The sequence below is a fragment of the Mus musculus genome, chromosome 6 (assembly GCF_000001635.26).
Source record: "Mus musculus strain C57BL/6J chromosome 6, GRCm38.p6 C57BL/6J".
Lineage (NCBI taxonomy): Eukaryota > Metazoa > Chordata > Mammalia > Rodentia > Muridae > Mus > Mus musculus.
The window spans coordinates 121,874,109-121,893,930 of record NC_000072.6 but is presented as its reverse complement, the minus strand read 5'-3'; the positions used below and the strand labels follow the sequence as shown (position 1 = coordinate 121,893,930).

The window sequence follows — 19,822 nt, the reverse complement described above, 5'->3', positions numbered from 1 at the left end:
TTTTGGCCCTGGCGTTCCCCTGTAGTGGGGCATATAAAGTTTGCGTGTCCAATGGGCCTCTCTTTCCAGTGATGGCCGATTAGGCCATCTTTTGATACATATGCAGCTAGAGTCAAGAGCTCCGAGGTACTGGTTAGTTCATAATGTTGTTCTGCCTATGGGGTTGCAGATCCCTTTAGCTCCTTGGGTACTTTCTCTAGCTCCTCCATTGGGAGCCCTGTGATCCATCCATTAGCTGACTGTGAGCATCCACTTCTGTGTTTGCTAGGCCCCGGCATAGTCTCACAAGAGACAGCTACATCTGGGTCCTTTCGATAAAATCTTGCTAGTGTATGCAATGGTGTCAGTGTTTGGATGCTGATTATGGGGTGGATCCCTGGATATGGCAGTCTCTACATGGTCCATCCTTTCATCTCAGCTCCAAACTTTGTCTCTGTAACTCCTTCCATGGGTGTTTTGCTCCCAATTCTAAGGAGGGGCATAGTGTCCACACTTCAGTCTTCATTTTTCTTGAGTTTCATGTGTTTAGGAAATTGTATCTTATATCTTGGGTATCCTAGGTTTTGGGCTAATATCCACTTATCAGTGAGTACATATTGTGTGAGTTCCTTTGTGAATGTGTTACCTCACTCAGGATGATGCCCTCCAGGTCCATCCATTTGGCTAGGAATTTCATAAATTCATTCTTTTTAATAGCTGAGTAGTACTCCATTGTGTAGATGTACCACATTTTCTGTATCCAATCCTCTGTTGAGGGGCATCTGGGTTCTTTCCAGCTTCTGGCTATTATAAATAAGTGTATTTTTGTATGTAGCTCTGTGGCACAGGATCAGGTCTGGTGGATGCAGAGGGAGACTGAAGTCTCCCATCCCCTTCAGCCCCTTGGTAACTGTGTCCTGAGGTTTCTGAGAGGGTTCTTCTGAGCAGTAGCAGTGGTCCTACCTGCACTCATAGGCTTGTCCGAGTTCCTCCAGAAAATGCTTTTCAGTTAGTTTGTGTGTGTATCCTTATCTAGTTTTGGTGTCAGGGTAATACCAACTGTAGAAGTGTTTTATTGGAGAATTTCCTCCCATTCATGGGAGTTTAGGAAGCATTTATTCCTTTTCCCTTTGGTTTATGGAATAATGTAAGAGATATTTATGTTAGTCCTTCTAAAGTTTCTATAGGATTCAGAAGTGGATCTATTAGGTCTTTAGTTCTTCTTCTGGGGAGATTGCTACTGCTTTGGTTTGGTTTCATTGCTCGTTATACCAAAATCACTATGGTGATACCATCCTGCCCCGGCTCTGTTTTGTTCCTGCCTACACACTTCTCAGAATTCCCTTCCCCCTACCGCCAAGTAGCCACTCTCTCCTTGTCAAGACTTATGAGACTGTCTATGACTATGGTCCAGACCTGTTAACATAAATTATTAATGTTTGTTCTGGATAAAATATAAAACCAAAATAACTAAGAGGAAATGTAAGCCAAAAATAATTTTCCTGTGGTGTCTGTAAAATACCACTGAACTCTGCAAAAAGACCTATGTGGTTCTGACCCCATTCAACATCAATATAATTGTGGGGGGGGGTTGTTTTTTTGTTTTATTTTGTTTTTTTTTTGTTTGTTTGTTTTGTTTTGTTTTTTGTTTTTTTTAAATGTAAGCTGTAGCCCAAGAGACTTTGAAATGTGAGTCCACTCTTCGTCACTTGTTGATAAAGGATTCACATATTTTTGGCTTAATTAGCATGCCTGTCAATAACTATCTTCTGTACATCATTAGTTCTGTTTACACTGTTCCTTGATGTTCCTTGGTCTATATCATACACGTGTCAAAAATGTATACGATCTACTCATATGTATGTCAAGAAATGTACATAATTTATCAGTCATGTTCATGATTAGAAATTTATTATTTACTCCAGACTTTCTGGTTACTACAGTTTAAACTTTTAAAATAATTCCCCTTATCTCCTACCCCCAGTAACCTTTCTTTTGACTGGGGGGCTACAGTGGAATTAATTCAATGTAAATGAGTCCACTTATTCTCTAAGAATCTAATTACTGCTTTCTTTTCAGTATACACTTACCCTGATACAGGTCCAAGGTCCTTTTAGGGAAGAAAGTATTGAATGTACATGATTGGTGCCACAGAGTGTCTTTCCTCAAGGAACTCAAACCTTCCTTCCCTGTAAACTGGCTCATGTCTGGGAATTGGCGTTGACAGTTTTGTAATTCAGTCCAGAGTTTTATGTATTTGGCTTGAAAGTTTTCTGTTTATAAAGATCAAGTGAGAGGAGTCAGTAGGCTTATCTGTTTTAGTTGTGGCCATAGTCATTGATTAGGCAGTTCACTACTGTGGGTCTGTGTGAGTCACATAGTTCATTCTGTCATGTTGACTCTGCTGTTGATTGTGATAACTGAGTCACCACAGATTCAATGGTTCTGACCATTCAACATTTGCAAATCCTCATTCCCAATATGGTGCTATTTAGCGATGGGGACTTTTGGGAAATTATGAGATTATGAGGGTGGATCTTTCACCCACATAATTAGTTTCCTTCTAGGAGAAGTCCAGAGACCTAGTTCGAGGGTCAATCGGTTGTACACCTCAGTAAGTCTGCTTGTCAGCAAAAGTCATGGAGATGGGAGGATCATTTTCTGAAGCTTTGGAGCCTGACTCTTGTCCAACAATGCCATGGGCTGAATTGGTGCTCCATCATGGAATTTAGTTCTTCATTCCATATGGATCTGAACTTGAGTTGGGGCTGTGGTTTTGGTGGGTTAAAGGGAATATGATGTTGTATATATTAATTTTTTATTTTACCATGTTAAATTTCCACAGTTATTTTTCCCCCATATCTCTTCCTTTTGGCCATTTTTTTCATTCTTTGATCATCTTCCCCACCTCATCTTCTTCTCCCAACTTCATCTTTCCCTTCTTTCTCCTTTGTCATTCACTGAGTCCAAGTACAGCTGTTTTTCTGCATTTGGTATAGGGACCCTACTGCAGTATGTTCACAATTTCTTATTTTTTCATGGTTTTAATAAAATGACAGAAAAGAAAAAAATACACAAAGATTCTAGAAACGTGTTTTCTTTACCTAAAAATAGTCTAATATATTTGCATTGGAAGCTATGTCTAGTCTTCAGAAACATTCCACTGTTAAAATCTCTTAGGAGACTTTCATTTTGTCCTAGAACTTAATGTATGGGATGAAACAATTTTGGCTTTCCAGAAAGATTACATAACTAATGTTCTAAAGAAGTTGATTATATCTATAACCAGTCTTCCAAAGTGTGAATGAGACAGAAATGTTGTACTCTTCCCACAACACCTTTGTTTGCCATTGTTGCCCTCCAAACCCAGACATGATTACAGAGCTATGATAAAGACCCTACCCTCTTGCTTCTGCTACAACAGCCTTTTCTTTACTGGTGCATGTGTCTTCCACAATCAACTCAGAAATGGAAAGTTTCATTTTAATCAATTGATTGTCCCTGCTCCTTTAGGTTCTGGGTTGAGGGCACCCTGAGGCCAGAGGGCACAGCAAACCAAAGCAAAATAAGTCAAGTTTTTACCTCATAGTCACCAAAGAAAAACAGTAAGCCAGTGAGGAGGAGACTGGTATAGCCCTGTGAGGACAATATTCAGCTCTTAATATCCCCATCATCTCTAAATGGTTCACAATAACAACTATTGATTTTACAACTGGGTGCTTGTGTTCAAGTTTGCCCCTCAGTCTGTGGTGCTTTTGGAAGGTGGTGGAACTTTTAAAAGGGGCTGGCCAAAGGGCAACAGGTAAGTCACATTATGGGACTTTGCACTCTGCTTTACCTGTCTTGAATTCCTGTCATTAAATAAGTTGATTCCCTCCCTATGACATGCTGCTAACTAACTAACTAACAGGCTAACTAACTGATAGGGTTTGAATCTCAAATATCTCCATAGGCTCATGTGTGTAAACACCTAATAATCAGCTGATGGTTCCCTTGTCCAGGCAACAGATCCTGTCATAGTGGGGGAAGCATAGTGGCTAGGAATGTTTATGTTCAAAGATGCAAAAGCTTGGGAAATGGATTCCTCACAACTCATAGGTCAAGAAGCAAACAGAACTTGGCTGGATTAGAATTCTTAAGTTTCACCCCTACTGCCATGTAGGACCCAAATTCCAAAAATGTTACATCCTTACAGAACAGAACCAGCTTGGGTCTAACCAACTGCTCAAACACCTGAGCCCACTCAGGACATTTTACATTCAATCACTACACCCTTCATTAGATAACTTAACAAAATTATGATTGAGGTCTTCAACATGGCACCCCACCGGCCAGTCAGCAGAGCCATTTTCCTGGCACTGAAAGCCTCTTTTTTTTCTTTGTAAAAAGTTTTTTTATTTGGATGTATTACATCAACCACTTCCTTTTTGTGTTAGAAATTGAATCCACAGCTTGAAAATGGTCAAGTATTTTACCATCAAACCCTAATTCCTGCCTTTTGATTTTTTAAGACAAGGTCTTGTTATGAAGCCCAGGCTCATTTGGTACTTGGAAAGTAGCCTGGATCACTTTTGAATTTGTGACTCTCCTACCTCATCCCCCAGAAATTCTCTGAATGCATGCATGAATCACCATTTCTTGCTTGCAGTATAGTCTTGCTACACTATTATACCCATCATGATTGCCTTATGGAAGTAAGGTTGCCATGGTGTTAAGCTTCATGTTTGGAGCTCTGTCTTCTTGAAGAAGTTGTAAAGTGTCTCCCATGTTTACAATGCATGCTATTTTTGTTTAAATGTCATTTCTGGCATCACAAATGTGAGGCTATCAGGCAAACACTAACTGAACATGGAGTAAATTTGGATTAAGTGAAGAAATAATGACAGATAGAGACTCTCGAGGACTAGGCATTTATTTATCAAGCTTGTTCAGTAGTTGTATTTCAGAGACAAACACAAATCACCATCTTGAAGGTTCCTGGGTCTGGGGATTCCAGCAATGCCTTGTCTACAAATAGGAGTTTCAAACATTTTGTTTGTCTGTGTATGGGGATAGAAGAAAACAACACATATGATGAGTATAATCTACCTGGGCACAGATAGCAGGGGTCTCTGCAGAAAAGCAAACTGGCAGTGATGGAGAATGGTGTCCTTCAGATTTTCTACTATAAGCTACCATACACTTTGGTAAAGAAGTTGGAGGAGTCCTCAGGGGCTGGAATGCCAATCCAAATGTGCACATTTCTACATTTCCTGAGAATTGTCTGAGATCATCTAACAAATTTCAGGATAATGTTGAGGGGAAGGAAGTCAGAGAAAGGCTTGGGGTAGGAGTGCTGGGTACTCACCTGTGCTGCAGGGGCTGCTGTATTCAGCAAAAGCCATTTCATCTGAAAGAGATGGGATTCAAACTTGAGAATGGGAGGTTTTGAGAGAGGAGGTTATGGAGGGTGATGTGTTAGGACTGACTACTTTCCTCAATCAGGACCTGGATGATTGCTTAAAAGTCATCTCTCTGGGGACATCAGACAAACCAAACAAGGGAATTTCTTCCCTTCAAGCTACTGGTTGATACTTTTACCCTGGGCCAGCAAGATGGCTCAGTGGGCAAGAGTGCTTGCTGACATGTCGTATGACCTTAGTGAGTTCAGTCTTCAGGATCCACATGGCAGGAGAGAACACATTTACCTCAATGGCCCTCAGACTTCCACAGACACAGTACTGTGCCAGCCTCTCACTGAATAAAGAATCAAACATATACCAATACTGGAATCTTTCACCCTGTGGAGAAAATCCAAGTGTGCTTCTTCTACAGTATTTGAGTAGAGTCACAGTTGGGGTAATTTTACACATATATCCTTCCAGATTCTGTGCTGTTTCTGGTTTTCCTTCAAATTTTCTTGAATTATTCCAGTCTGAAACATTTGGTATATCTCTTCACTTGATAGGAAATCCCCCATTTAATTCCACAGCTCTGGCTTTGTTGTATATCTTTGGTCACCACTGTGCGCACAGACTACAGTTCTCTCTCATCTTTTTATAACTTCTGTAATTATTTGTACAATTCCTTATCTTCCCATTGCTGTGTTAATAGGAAGTGTTGTGTGCCTTTAAACCTAGAGGACTTATTTTTTAAAACTTTTGGTCCCTTTGGTTATGTGAACATGTTTGATCCCACATGGTTGCTTGGACAAACAGGAATAAGGCATCAGTAGATGAATAAACTCAAATTTGATAAATGGTTGTCTTACCTATATAATGGGTCAGTGGTTGAAAAAAATTGCTTTTAACAGTGGGTATGATGCCATATTCCTGAAATGTCAGCATTTGGGACACTGAATATAGAGGTCTGAGATTTTGGTCCAGCTTGGTCTACATACTGAGGAACTGTAAGTAAAACAAAACCACAAGGGTCCATCACCATTTCTGGCTCACCTGTCTCATAGTAGTCATAGACTTTCACAATGGCAGGCTGCAGGTTCCTTACTGGGATATCTTGTTGAATGATGAAGGAGAAGGCCAGTGTCTGATTGGTCACCTGGGAAAGAGAGGAAAACAATCCAGACTCATGAGAGGAACTAGTGTTTTTCTTCAGTTTTTCATTGGATAGCACTTAACCTCACAGTTATGGTCTTATTTAACTGTTCACCTATGTGGATGGTGATATGGTGATATGGATTTCAAACTGGTGGCTGGGGAAACTGAAGTAGAGGCTTCCTAGGTGAATCTTTTCCAGTCTATCAAACCATTCCAAAAGTTCATATTCCTCCTTAATGTATGAGATTTGACTTTGTCCATTTTAAGAGGTGGTAAACCATTTGATTTGCTCACTTGAGACCCTATGTGAGGTCTCAGGAAAGCCAGCAATGAAGAAATAATATTTAAATATTTTAATTTTTGTTATAATAATAATAATAGTTATTATTATTATTGTGTGTGTGTGTTTGTGTGTGTGTGTGTGTGTGTGTGTGTACTGATGGATCATAAAAGAAGGAATCAGATCTTCTGGACAGGAATTACAGGCAGTTGTGAGTTGGTATGAATTCTGGGAACTGAATTTTGGTCTCCTGCAAGAGGAGTATATGCCCTTAAATGCTGAGTCATGTGTCCAGGCCAGAGAAAAGAAATCAAAATATCATGTAGTGTGAGGTATTGAGCCTGTAATTTTAAAGGGTTCCTTAAAATTGCCTCTCTTCTCCTATGTGCTTCCCACATAGACACATCAAGGGAGAAACCTCACCTCAGCATCTATAGGAAGATTGGAAGGACCCTCACCTGACCCACATAGATCAAGCAATGTCAACCTCAATATGTCTAAGGAGGCAGGAAGGAATCGTACCTGATCCAAATATATTAAGACATTGTTGTTGCTCACTTCTGTTCTGCTCACGTGCTCTAATCTTTCAAGCTGAAAATGAGAGAAAACCCCCATGTTAATGAAAAAGCAAAGGCCTTGGAGGGCGAGTGAGAGAGGCAAATGAACTGTTGAAGTAAAGGTGTTAGAAAGGTGATGTTATTGAATTCATTTTAATGAACCCGAAGAAACATTTCCAATAAGAATGAAAATATATTTTGAAAATTGTGAATGCTACTCTACTAAAGGCCCAACTGAATATGATCTGATGTAGTAGTAGGTATTTTTTTACTTCATTTGAACATAAAATTGTCACCTATTTGGTAGTACTTACCCAATATTCTCTGCTCTGATATTGCCTTTAGCTTATTGTTAATTTTCATAGTTCTTCAAACATTTAAAACTACACCTAAAATTCTGATGTTTAATAATATTTTCCTCTGAATCACTACTGACCAGGATCATTACACTTTAAAAGTTATTGTTAGCTATATTGTGGACTCAATGAATTCAGAGAACTTTCTCATATTTCTTGTGCTGGCTGCTATCACCATCCATAAAAATATCAGCATTTTAACACCATCCAAGTGTGTTAAATTAATGCTAACATTGCTTTGACATGGATGGGTTGGCATAATTCTGATGGTGTTGGCAGGCTCCTAATCTGCGGATATAGAGAATCCAAACATCCCATCTCTGTTTACCTTTTTCACTGTTGGTTTCAATGGGATGAAACCAGATAGCATCTTCACATCAGCAATCACCATGTTGGAGGCTGGCCGGCTGCCTGTGTAACTATAGACCAAAGAAATGGACAAAAGGAGTCATCTTAATAGTTTCAATCTTGTCTTTTTTAAGGCCCAGCAGTAATTCCTGATATAGCCTGTGGGATTTTTCCATACTTTATAATACATGGCCTTTACTATTAATATAAATAGAGTGCATAACAATATCATCTGGAGAGTGCATTAAAATGGCTGTGACTGTCAAGCATGCTGGCTTACCAGCAGCATCTGCTTAACCAGTAAGAGACCTCATATCTAAAAGAAGTATGTATGGAACCAGAGGGCTGATGGCTGACATTGTTCTTTGCCATACACACATGTGCTGGCACACATACACCCCCCACTCCTACACACACACTCACACACATACACTCATACACACACACACACACACGCACACTTCCACACACGCACACAAGCACACACACTCACACACACACATACACGCACACACACGCACAAGCACATGCACACATGCACACACTCACACACATACACCCGCACACACACACATGCACACACACACACACACACACACACACGCATGCACACACACGCACACACACACACTTGCGTAAGTATGATGATAAATCACTCTGTGGATGTGGATGCCTTCTTTCCATCCAAGATCCCTATGGTTTCTGCAGTCAGACCCAGTTGCTGGTTATATTTTGCACAAAGATTTTCACAAGTGCCAGAAGAACTGAATATCTTTTTTCTTCTAGAAAAATGGAATCTTAAAAGACCAGGAAGGCTCTTCTTTGTTGGTGAAGAAGAATAATGTATGTTAAGGTCTCTTGGAAAAGAATAACATATTATTTTATTATGATAGTGGGCAAGAAAAGAATCCTAAAAGTATACTAATTAGAAATCATAAAAGTACAATTCTTCATTGTTTACTTTGAAGTCCAGTATTCTTAATTTTTTTTACAGTTAAAACAAAATTATAATGAAGAGACTCACTTTAGATATCTTTGAATCTGTTACATGAAGAGGTCTAGAAAGACAGCCTGATAGTAACTGAGAGACAGAGACAGATGTTCATACATAGACAGAGACAGATGCTCATACAGAGACAGAGAAAGAGATTCACACAGAGACAGACACACATGCCTATCTCATACCTGATTTCTAGTGAGATCTGGAAGCTGTTGTGGCCTTTGGGGTTATTACAAGTTAGAGGTACTGTCTGTACCCATATAGCAAATGCAGACAGCTGCTTCTCCAAGTGCATGTTGTATCTCAGCATAGTCTGACAAGTAGTGAACAGAAATATTTCACCTCCATTGCACTGTGTCCTTGGATCAATTTTTCCCACTTTGAGCATAATGTGTGCAGGTAGCAAAGTCAGACTTTACATTTTGGGGAAGAAGGCTCGCAGCTGCATACCCACAACTTCCCAGCATCTTACCTGAGCATACACACATCCTTCCCCTGACACACTGATGGTATAGTCCCCAGGAATGTCTGGTAATGCGACCTGCTGTAGTAACAGGCGATTACTGTTCTCCACTTGGAACTTTTGGGAAAATGACCCTGTAGATTGGATAGTCACCAAAGTCGTTTTCTGACTTCTCGAAAAAGTCACTGCTCCATATTTGGACAGAGCATCAAGGGCCACCACAGTGTCCTGATGGGAATGAATAAATACATTAAGGGTAGCAGCCATTTGGAAGGTCTTGAGCTTTGTTTGTTTTGGCTGTCACAAGCTGTCATGAGATTTTTTTTCTCTAATTATTTGAGCTCAAGACTTTATTTCAGGCTTTAATATAGAATACATTTGAAAGTCAAAAATATTCACATGGTTTTCTTCCTTGGAGCACTGTATCCATCAAAAAAATATAAATACAAAAGAGATTTTCTCCTGGCATTCATTGTTTTTCTTCCTTTGTCCCTGGTTCCCTTGTTTATACCCTCCATAACCCCACAAAATCACAACCCTGCACTCCTCAATAAACTTGCTTCTGTCCTTGCTGAGCCATCAGGACACACAAACAGCATGGCCAAGTGCCTGTCCTGATCCAATCTTATTAAATAGGGAAATCTATGATCTAGTGTTGTGTTTCACTGCCTTGCTCCTCGGTGGCATACTCTGGGCAAGAGTACTTCATGCTCCAGAAAGGATCTCTGTCACATGATCCTTCCCTATCCAGAGAGGTCCAGATGCTACCCTGAGAACAGAGCCCAACCAGAGAGCAGAAACATGCAGTGAGAGTTTTACTGTCACAACAGGGACAATCTATTGAAAGGAAAGATGGAAAGAACGGAACTGCAAAACATGATGTCTAGTATCACAGAAATTTTCTTTTAGTACATCATATTTCCCCTTTGGAGGGCCCTGCCATCTCGCTATATTTCTCTGGAAATTAATTCTGCCATGTCTGCCCAGAATACCTGGAGCATAAATTATAGTTATTGTAGTAGATGTGCATTTCCAGGGATGTGAGATATTATCTCTTGATAGTTTTACTGACTAGATGATAAAGAGAATAGTTTACAGTCCTGGCTGTTTCCAACTAGCAAGAGGTTAAGCAGGGCAGCAGGACTTCCTGCTGGCTTGGAGAAACCCTGAGGGTGATCTGTCTTTACTTAAGATTAGGAGAGTCTGTCAGGAGAAGGGAAACAGCTGTACCTAAGGTCAGTAGGGAAACAGATATGTTGGTTTGGTCTTAGGGCTCCACAATCTGTTCTAGGGCACAGGAGCTATGTCTAGGATTGTGGATAGTCCAGGATATTTGTCATTGTCTTATAGTAAGCACTGGATTTGTGTTACAAGTTCTCAGTACCATTGGCCTGTTTCCCTAGCCATGGTATGAGGAGAATTCCTGTGGATGGGCACAGGAACTATGGCAATTTGTTACAGGACATATCTTCCATCACTTCCTATTGACAGAAAATATCCTAGACTAATATTTCCTTGTTCTTCTCTCCTTTTCATGTTTATACTGCTTTGTGTCTCTTGTTCAAATCTCCTAACCCCATGGGGACTCTAATGGGAAACCACCAACCTGTGTGGAGGAGAAGCCACCATTGGAATTCTGTTGCTTTGTGAGCCACATGATGGTGCTCATTGACAAAGTCAGATCCTCAGGGGATGGGGCTGGCTGGGCAGTGAGGCGAGCCAGGACCACATATGCATTCATCTCTACTTCAGCAGAGGAAGCCTGGGGTTTGTACAAATGGTGTTCAGATTTCCTGGATTTCTGAGGTCTTTTCCAGTGGATAGAGTTGTCTTAGGGTTAAAAATTGAGAAATAATTTAAAGTCTGAGTGGTCAATGATTTCAAGTTCATATGTAGAAAGAAGGAACTATAAAAGATTGTAGAGGGTTTCAAAAATTTCACTCCCAGTATGCCCAGATTTGCTAATCCTCAGTAAAAATCTCCAGTTGGTGTAATGGATTGTGATTGAGAAAGCCCATGAAAGAAATGTGTAAGTTATTAACTAAACCATTCCTCAATGGTGCTCTAGTTGAGGAGACAATGGCAGACATAATTCTTTTACTCCTTAGCTCCCTCACACCGAACAAAATGTTGCTTGTTCAGTGTTCACACCAAATGATTTAGTAAAGTTTCCCAGTGGGTTTAGAGTTGCAATTGAAAACCTTGATGCATCTTTCCTCTTTGTGTTCTTCATAGTCTTTACTGCTCCTGGTAGGTATATCCTTAGCAGAGAGAAAAGCTAAGCTTTAAATACATTCACCTTTGTAACCTAGTTTGACCTGTGTGCATTCTACTATGATTGTATATTTGCTGATTTTGGTCACACTGTCAGAAAATACCAAAGAGAAGGTTGTTGTGTAGAAAGAAGACTCATTTCTTCATGGGGCAGTCCAAGGAGAAACCTCAGTATGCCAAAGATTCGGGACTAACAGCGCTATCCATGCTCCATGTGCTCACCTGCTTTTCTTCACAGGAGCTAAATAAAGAGAAACTTTAGAACACAGTCTTACTTTCTTTTATAGCTTCCTCATCAAGTGACTTCAGGATTTCATCTCTCTTATTCTGGTTCCCCGCCAGAGCAAAAGCATAGGCCATCAAAGCCTTGGTGTACACAAAGCTGGCATTTCGTTCTTGTTCTATGGTCTTCCAGGATGACTCCAGGCAGCTCAGGGCTTTGGAGACAACAGGATGCTGTTGGGAGAAGAAGGTAAACTGAGCTATGTGAAAAAAGGGTCCTAGCAGATCCTGGGACAAATATGGAGGCTTTAGGAGGTAATGCTTTTCAAATCAATCCTCCCTCCCTCTCCTCCCCTTTCTTCTCTTCCCTCCGTACCTCCTCCCCATTCTTTCTCAGTATCTCCCTCACATTCCCCTACATCTCTCTCCATTCTTCCCTCTCTGTCTCTCCCTTCTTTTCTCCTTCCTTCCCTTACTTCCTCTTCTCTCCCAACCTCTCTCCTCACTCCCCCTTCTAACTCCCTTCCTTCTCCCTCTTCCCCATTCTTTCACTTTTTCCTTCCTGCTCTCTCTCTCCCATTCCCTCTCTCCCTCTCCTTCTTCCTCTCTCCCTCTCTCTCCCTCTCTTTCCCTCTTCCCCTCTTCCCTTCTTCCCTTTATCCCTTCCTTTCTCCCTCCGTCCCTTCCTTCCTATTCTCTCCTTTACCCCCATTTCCTACTTCCCTTACTTATTTCCTATTTTCTTCCTGTCACTGGTTATCTGTCTTCCCTCTCCTCCATCTGTTGGGAGCCATTTCCTTTTATAAACTATGTTCCATTTAATATACAGACAAATAGGGCTGTGTTTTGGGGTTGATTTTTGGAACAGATACAGGATTTCATTGAGCAGGTGGATGCTCATGGATGCACTCTGACAAATGTATAGCATTGTAAAAAAGAAAGCTGCCACTTGGCTTTAGACATGATAAAAATCCACAGGCTTTCACCAGTTTGGGATGCTGGCACCTACCGTGGCTGGGAGTGAACTTTCCAGAAGGGCCATGGTTATGTAGGCAGAGAGGGTCATTTCATCATCTACTCCCCCCTGCAAACAAGAAGGCGTGAGACCAGCAGAATATACATCAAGCAAACCATCCAAGATGCAGTCCCTGCTCAAGGCCAATCCACATATTCAATGGAAATTCCCATTTATATCCCCATTATGAAAAAGTACATTCCCAGCCTAGAGGCTTATTCCTCCCCATGGTAAGTAGTATGGCTGGACTTTAAGGGGTTATTAGGTCACCATTCTTATAAGCAGTTCAGAAAAGATCACCTTCATGGCATTGTTGAACAATGATCCGGAGCTCCGGAAGCAGCCATTGTCCTTCTGCTTTTGGGAGAGCCAGGTGAAGGCATGGGTGATGTGTGATTCATCGATGAAGATGAAGGCTCGAGCTTGGGCAAAAGACTTGAGCACAAAGGCTGTGAGCCTGATGGGGGAGGGAGAGTGGGGAGATGAATCCTTTGTTCTGAGGCAGTACCTATAAACATGGGTTTCCAGGGGCCCAGTCCAGTCTCATGACAATGAGTCTAAGGGTCTCTGAGAAGAACAGCTGGACAGCTTCTCTAGCTACTCCAAAGTAGTCATCCATTCCATGGTCCACTCAGATGGGCATGTACTAGGTTTGGTTTCAGGTGTTTCCTGCTTTTCATTCTCATTTCTTCTATTTTTCACCCTCTGGTGTTTGTCTAACACACCTACCTGCTTATCATAGGCTTCTCCCCACCCCTTTCTCATGATTTCCTTTTGTATATCAGAATAATCTCCTTTCCTAAAAACCCCAGCCATATGTTTTCTGTCTCAAAAAATTAGAGCACTCTTCTTGGTTTATCTCTGGTTCATGTCAGTCTCTTTTTTTCTTTGTCACCTGTTGGTCATTTGTTTGTGTGATTTATCTAAATAAATCTGTCTGTTTTTGTTTTGGGTTTTTAAGTAAGTGTGTAATTTTTCAGAACGATGTATTTATTTGTTTTATGTATATGAGGACACTGTTGCTGTCTTCAGACACACCAGAATAGTGCATCGGATCCCATTAGATGGTGTTGAGTCACTATGTGGTTGCTGGGATTTGAACTTGGGACCTCTGAAACAACAATCAGTGCTCTTAGCACCTGAACCATCTCTCCAGCTCTCAGTAATATATTCTCATATAATGCAAGGTCACATGAAAAATGGCAAGAGATTTTTGAGTCTCAGTTATGAGCATCTCTGGATGCTCAGCAAAATGTAGCCAGGCATTTGCTGATGAATGATCCTGGAGAGAAATGAGAAAGTCAGCTTACTGACATCAAGAAAGCACATGGTTCAGAGTCAAAGCAGATGAGCCTCAAAGGAATCTTAGTTCTGCAGATTATGGTTTGAGCTACCTCAGAGATGTTCGTCTCAGGCCCAGGCACCCATAGACTTCCATGAAATAAGATGCATGTATAGCTGCTGTGAGGAACAAGAGTTGAACAAGGCCCGGCACACAGTGGACTCTTCTTACCAAGTGTTTCCTTCTCTTTCGCCATTTTGATCCCCGAAGGCACTGTAGGAGCCATCCTTGTGTTTGTAGTTCAGCTCTCTCTGATAACCTGGAATACAAGGATTTGGGTGTGTTCTGAAGAAATGGATACATCAGAGAATGGCAGGCTATAAATCTGAAATCAGAGGCCCTCACATACTCTGGCTTATAGGACTGACAGAGAACAGTGCTCTGTTCTCCCCTGCAATGATAAGCCCATTTCTAGACATTTCTAGAGAGGACATTTACAGGAACAAGTTGGAGTTTCTGAGCCTCACTGACCAGCTCTGAGGAACCCAAGGGCTTTAGTCTTGATCTTCTGAGTCAGCTGTTGGGTTTCATTCAGATATTTCAGTACGTAGATGTTGGGAGCAAAAAGGACCATGTTCTGCTCCCCACAGCCATAGGGCATATGGAGAAGGTTTTGTGTGTTTCTTATGGCTGAACTCAAGATATCACCTGGAAGTGAGAGGCAAGACATCAGAATGGCCAATATCTTCAAGAACAAAGAGCAGGGCAGGGGGAGGGTATAGGTGACTTTTGGGATAGCATGTGAAATGTAAATGAAGAAAATATTTAACAAAAAATTGAAAAAAAAAGAAAGAATCCCTTCTCAGTGATGTGAAGGAATTTTATGGGTGATGTGTGCTGGAAGCCAGTGGGAATTGAGGGGATAAAGACAAAGAAGGATGCTAAAGAGATCAAGTGTAGTAGTTTGGAAGCTACATTTGGAATCATAGTGGGGGGCAGGGCAGTGGTAATGAATATTGTTCCAAGTCCCCCAGGGATGGATTGACTCACCCATCACAGAGAAATGGGCTCTTGCTGAATCTTTCACTACTGTTGGTGGGAGGACCAGGGACATTTTTTCAGATATCTCAGCATCTTAATAAGCAAAAGAAAGTGGTAGATGATCATCTCTGTACTCTGCATATCTAAAGAGTCCTAAGTTCAGTGTCTTCAGAGCTACATTCTTGCTTCCCTAGAAAAGTGATTTTGAGATAAATATCCCAAATCCACGATTCCTGATACCACAGGTTTGTCAAGCTCCAAGCATGATCTCTTATCACCCATTGCCTTGGAGCAAAGCATCTTTCCAAAATGGAACATCTGTGCCTCTGTGATCTGAGTTCTACTTTAATCAATGCCTTAATTAGTTTCAATAAACACACAAAAATGTGTTATTGGCTGAATTTTGGTGTGGGAAAATCTTGCGTGTGTGTTTGTGTGTCTGAACTTTGACATAAGTTAGAGTTTTGGGGGGAGTAGGGAAACTCAACTGAGAAAATGACTCCCTAACACTGGGTTGTGAGCTGGTCTTGAAGCTTTTCTTTCATCATCATCATCATCATCATTATTATTATTATTATCATCATCATCATCATTATTTTTTTTCTGAGATGGGGTTTCTCTGTATAGCCCTAGCTGTCCTGGAACTCATTTTGTAGACCAGGCTGTCCTGGAACTCAGAAATTCCCCTGTCTCTGCCTCCTGAGTGCTGGGATTAAAGGCGTGTGCCACCACAGCTGGCTTTTCTTTTTTAACAATAGATGTGGTAGGTCATGGCCCAGTGTAAGAATTCTGTGGAGTATAAGAAAGCAAACGGAGTAAGGGTCGAGCAAGACAGGAAGCTGCACCCCTCCACAGCTTCTGCTTCAGTTCCTGTTTCTGGATTCCTGCCCTGCCTTCGCCTCATGATAGACTGTGAGCATGTAAGATGGTCAGCTCTCTAAGTTGCTTTAGTCACGGTGTTTTATCTCAAGGATGGAAATCTAGAACCAAGCAATGTATGCGTAAACATCCAGTGTGTCCGGATAAGTGAATGGAGAAATCCTGAGCGACCTTTTGCTCTTCCTGGTCCCTGAGTTGCTTGGGAAACTCTCTGATCCCATGCAGCTGTTCCGGGTTGCTTTCCTATGGCAGGGATGGTGAGTGGATTGCCTTGTAATCAGTAGTTATGAGTTGACCGGTGGAAAGAATATGGCTTTTGTTATCCATTCTTTGGCTTTAAAAAAATTATCTACAGCGACCACCTTCCCACTCTTTCTTTCATGGAAAACATTAAAAGGATTTTGGTATTATATGGTGATTTTCTTCCACCCGCTGTTAAGAGTTGCTACAGTAGTTTACCTGCTTTACCAAAAAGTTTGCATTATTTCATGTGTTTTGTTAACTTTCATATAATAATAGATTTTACATTAAATTAAATGTAAATTCTTTATTGTTTTGACAAATATGATTTGAGTAGACACTACACGGATTTGCTAACAGAGGTGCCAGCTTTGGAGTCATTATTGTGAGTGGACAGTCCCTGACCTTATGCTTGTCCCTCATAGGCAACAGCGAACTTCCTCTTGTGGGATAAGTTGCAATATTTTCTCTGTAATAGTTAGCTTCCAGTGAGCAGCAGGGATAAATGGGCAAATCATAAAACAACCATTGGAGAAAAATGTCATGCTAACTACACACCATGATTTAGCTTGGCTTATGTATGAAATTTTACAACCATATAAATCTCTTTCTATTTATGCTTAAACAAAGAACACATATGGTTTTTCCCAAAATATTCTCTATATTCCCACCTTTCCCTATTTTAAAGAAAATTTCAATTGTGAGTTCATCTCAGTCATTCCACATCTATACCTTTCTAAGTATTGAAATGGATGAAGAGGCTTCTGTATTCTAAAAATAAAAAGGGCTACAGTGAAGTTTGTAGTCCCAGGGGAACTATACTCTTAAGAGCTGCTTGGGGTAAGTGATGATCTTAATTTACAAACTTAGTTTAGTATTTTAGGGGTATAAGGTAGACAGTATTCTGATTTTTTTGTAGGAATTTTGCAAGATCTCTAAGTAGGTGACTTAAGTTACTGTCTAATTCCTGTTTTGAAAGGTTCTCACCTGATGCACAGAACAGTGAGCTGAAGGTATGCTCTTGCTTGATTCCTTCAGGCTTGGACAAAAAGATAGGAAATTCAGACATGAGAAATCAAACATTGAGTATGCAAACACCAAATGTGCAAGCACAGAATTGCTGGAGGCAGTTTGTGTTTGTTTTGTCTTTTGAGAGACAGCTTTACTTGTGAGGCCATGGGTTGGAATGGCTTCAGCATGTGAGAATTTGGGCATGCCAGGTCAAAAAGAAGGCAATAGGAAAAGGTATTAAAGACAAAGGGGTGGGGCATAACCAGAAGATAGCAGTATAACCTTAAGAAGATAAACTGGCTTAGATTATCCTCCTTGCCCCCTAAGCTTCAGTTAAAAGCCTAGGAACAGGAAAGAAAGCACAACACATATCTGTTTAGAAGCATGGGCTTGCCAGCTATGAACTATCTCAAGATCACATGATATTATCTTTTAATTTTCATCTATATATAGTCAACACTGCTCCATTTTCTGGACTCAGCACACTGCTGACCGGGAAGGTTTACTCACCTCAACTATCAGGACTTTGACTACTGTGTCCTTTCTCCCAGTTTCAGGAACTGTGGCCACCTCAGAACCACAGGGCTCTGAGGACTGTTGTGCTTCCGCAGACACAGAGAAATTCACATTCCCTGAAACAAACAGTCCAGAGAGCTGAGTTCAGATCTGCCAGGAACCTGGCTCCTGCCAAAGCCCCTAGATCTGTAGGTCATCCTTGTTTCTAGGAGTGGTCCAAGAGCTTGTCTTGTATTAAAGGTGCAGTAAGCATACACCAGAGTTAGTAATGACTGGGCACTTCCTCTTTGGGACCCAATGAGAAGAAAGTAACTGAAGAAACTTCCCTATACTTACCTTTTCTGGGTAGATCCCCCTCACAAAATTTTCACTCACCTAAAGACTTGGGAGTTACCAGCCAGGATGAGGTGTGCCTCCCATTGGCACTGAGGCAGTAAGAATCTTGGTCGTCTCCCACTGGGACAGCTGTGAAATCAGGAGAGGCTTCCAGCTGCACACTCATCTGTGGCCCAACAGGGAAAAAGAAGCAGCAAAATGAATAAATTAGCAAATAAAAGGTTGTATTGACAAAAAAAAAAAAAAAAAGAATAGAAAAGAAAAGAAAAGAAAGATGTCGCCATGGAAGGACAGCATGTTATGCATGGTAGTAGGTAAGCCAAAGTCTTATGGGGATTTGTGTTAGAAATAGAAGAGAGGGGATGTGTTTGGAAAACATGCCTAAAATGTCATGTAAGTTCACACAGAAGGCTTGCAAAGATGTCTTTCGCACATGCATTTCTATAGTGTTTTTTAGCTATCAGCTATGTATTATCGACACAAACCATTAAGGGGATAATTATATATCTGTCTACTTATATTTGTTTTATTTTGATTGCAGAAGCACATTAATGTACTAGATTTTTAACTAACATTTTTAAGTATACATCTCCCTCTATGAAAGAAAAATTCACTGTAAAACAATATAACATTTTATCCTGACAACAACCTCATACGTATATATGGACCATGTCTTTTGATTATATACAGAGGCTACATGCAATATCCTCTCTCTGTTAGTACAGTATGTGCTGTTTAAATACTGGCAAAACCACATAATTTTATGTCATGTTCATATTGTTAAACAACTCTTTGCTCTGTGTATATGAAGTTAGAGTATGGGAATTGTTTAAACATTTGGTACTACTTGCTGACAGGTCCAGTATAATCTCTTCCCCTCTTTGCTTATTCTTTTCATTTAAGTCTTAGCTATAATCTACACACACTATTTGCTGTCTTACCCTCTGGTCATGCTGAATTCAGAAAGGTGTTTACCTGCATGCTTGTGGGGAGATAGTTCATCACAGTGGCCTTGAGCATGAAGGCTTCTCCACGGACCACAGAATAGGGCAATGAGACCTCCACAAAGAAGGGCTTGAAGGCTTGGAGAGGTACCACAGAAGAGAGGCCAAGGCCAGTGTCATTGGACAAGCAGAGAGCTCCTGCCTTCCATTCAGTGATGGTGTCAGGGACAGTCATTTCCACTTCAGCCAGTCCTGTGGAGCTGGGAGAGAGAGAGTGTGTGTGTGTAAAGCACAGAAAGTGAGCCCATGAATTAATTATCTCTGAGATGGTGACTCTGAGTGTGACAAACCCTTTCCTTTAGTCCTTCAAGGGAGTGATAGGGAGGGAACAGAGTAACAGGGACTCCAGATGGCAAAATAAAAAGTCTTTCAGCAATCTTGTTTTTCCAACTCAAGTAACAGACCCACAACATCTCAAACTTCATAAGTTCATGTAAATCTAAACATAGATTTGAAGTATTCTCTGAATTCCCATCTTCAAAA

The 19,822-nt window shown here is 40.8% G+C and overlaps 1 protein-coding gene across 2 annotated transcripts in view; it reads right to left on the bottom strand.

Annotated features, from left to right (window-relative positions):
* Positions 1 to 4,873: 4,873 nt before the first annotated feature.
* Positions 4,874 to 19,822, bottom strand: part of Mug1 (murinoglobulin 1) — a 50,562-nt gene continuing 35,613 nt past the window's right edge. The window contains exons 19-36 of one of the 2 annotated variants that reach the window (NM_008645.3): positions 19,311 to 19,539; positions 18,375 to 18,501; positions 17,994 to 18,115; positions 17,460 to 17,511; positions 15,363 to 15,446; positions 14,844 to 15,020; positions 14,544 to 14,631; positions 13,331 to 13,487; positions 13,025 to 13,099; positions 12,069 to 12,249; positions 11,126 to 11,349; positions 9,529 to 9,747; positions 9,242 to 9,369; positions 8,037 to 8,127; positions 7,318 to 7,386; positions 6,414 to 6,516; positions 5,327 to 5,368; positions 4,874 to 5,018 (exon numbers count right to left, since the gene is read on the bottom strand). In NM_008645.3, coding sequence (NP_032671.2) covers positions 5,002 to 5,018; positions 5,327 to 5,368; positions 6,414 to 6,516; positions 7,318 to 7,386; positions 8,037 to 8,127; positions 9,242 to 9,369; positions 9,529 to 9,747; positions 11,126 to 11,349; positions 12,069 to 12,249; positions 13,025 to 13,099; positions 13,331 to 13,487; positions 14,544 to 14,631; positions 14,844 to 15,020; positions 15,363 to 15,446; positions 17,460 to 17,511; positions 17,994 to 18,115; positions 18,375 to 18,501; positions 19,311 to 19,539 — 2,185 coding nt within the window. In that variant the 3' untranslated portion in view covers positions 4,874 to 5,001. The other variant, XM_006505698.4, reaches the window with a different exon arrangement.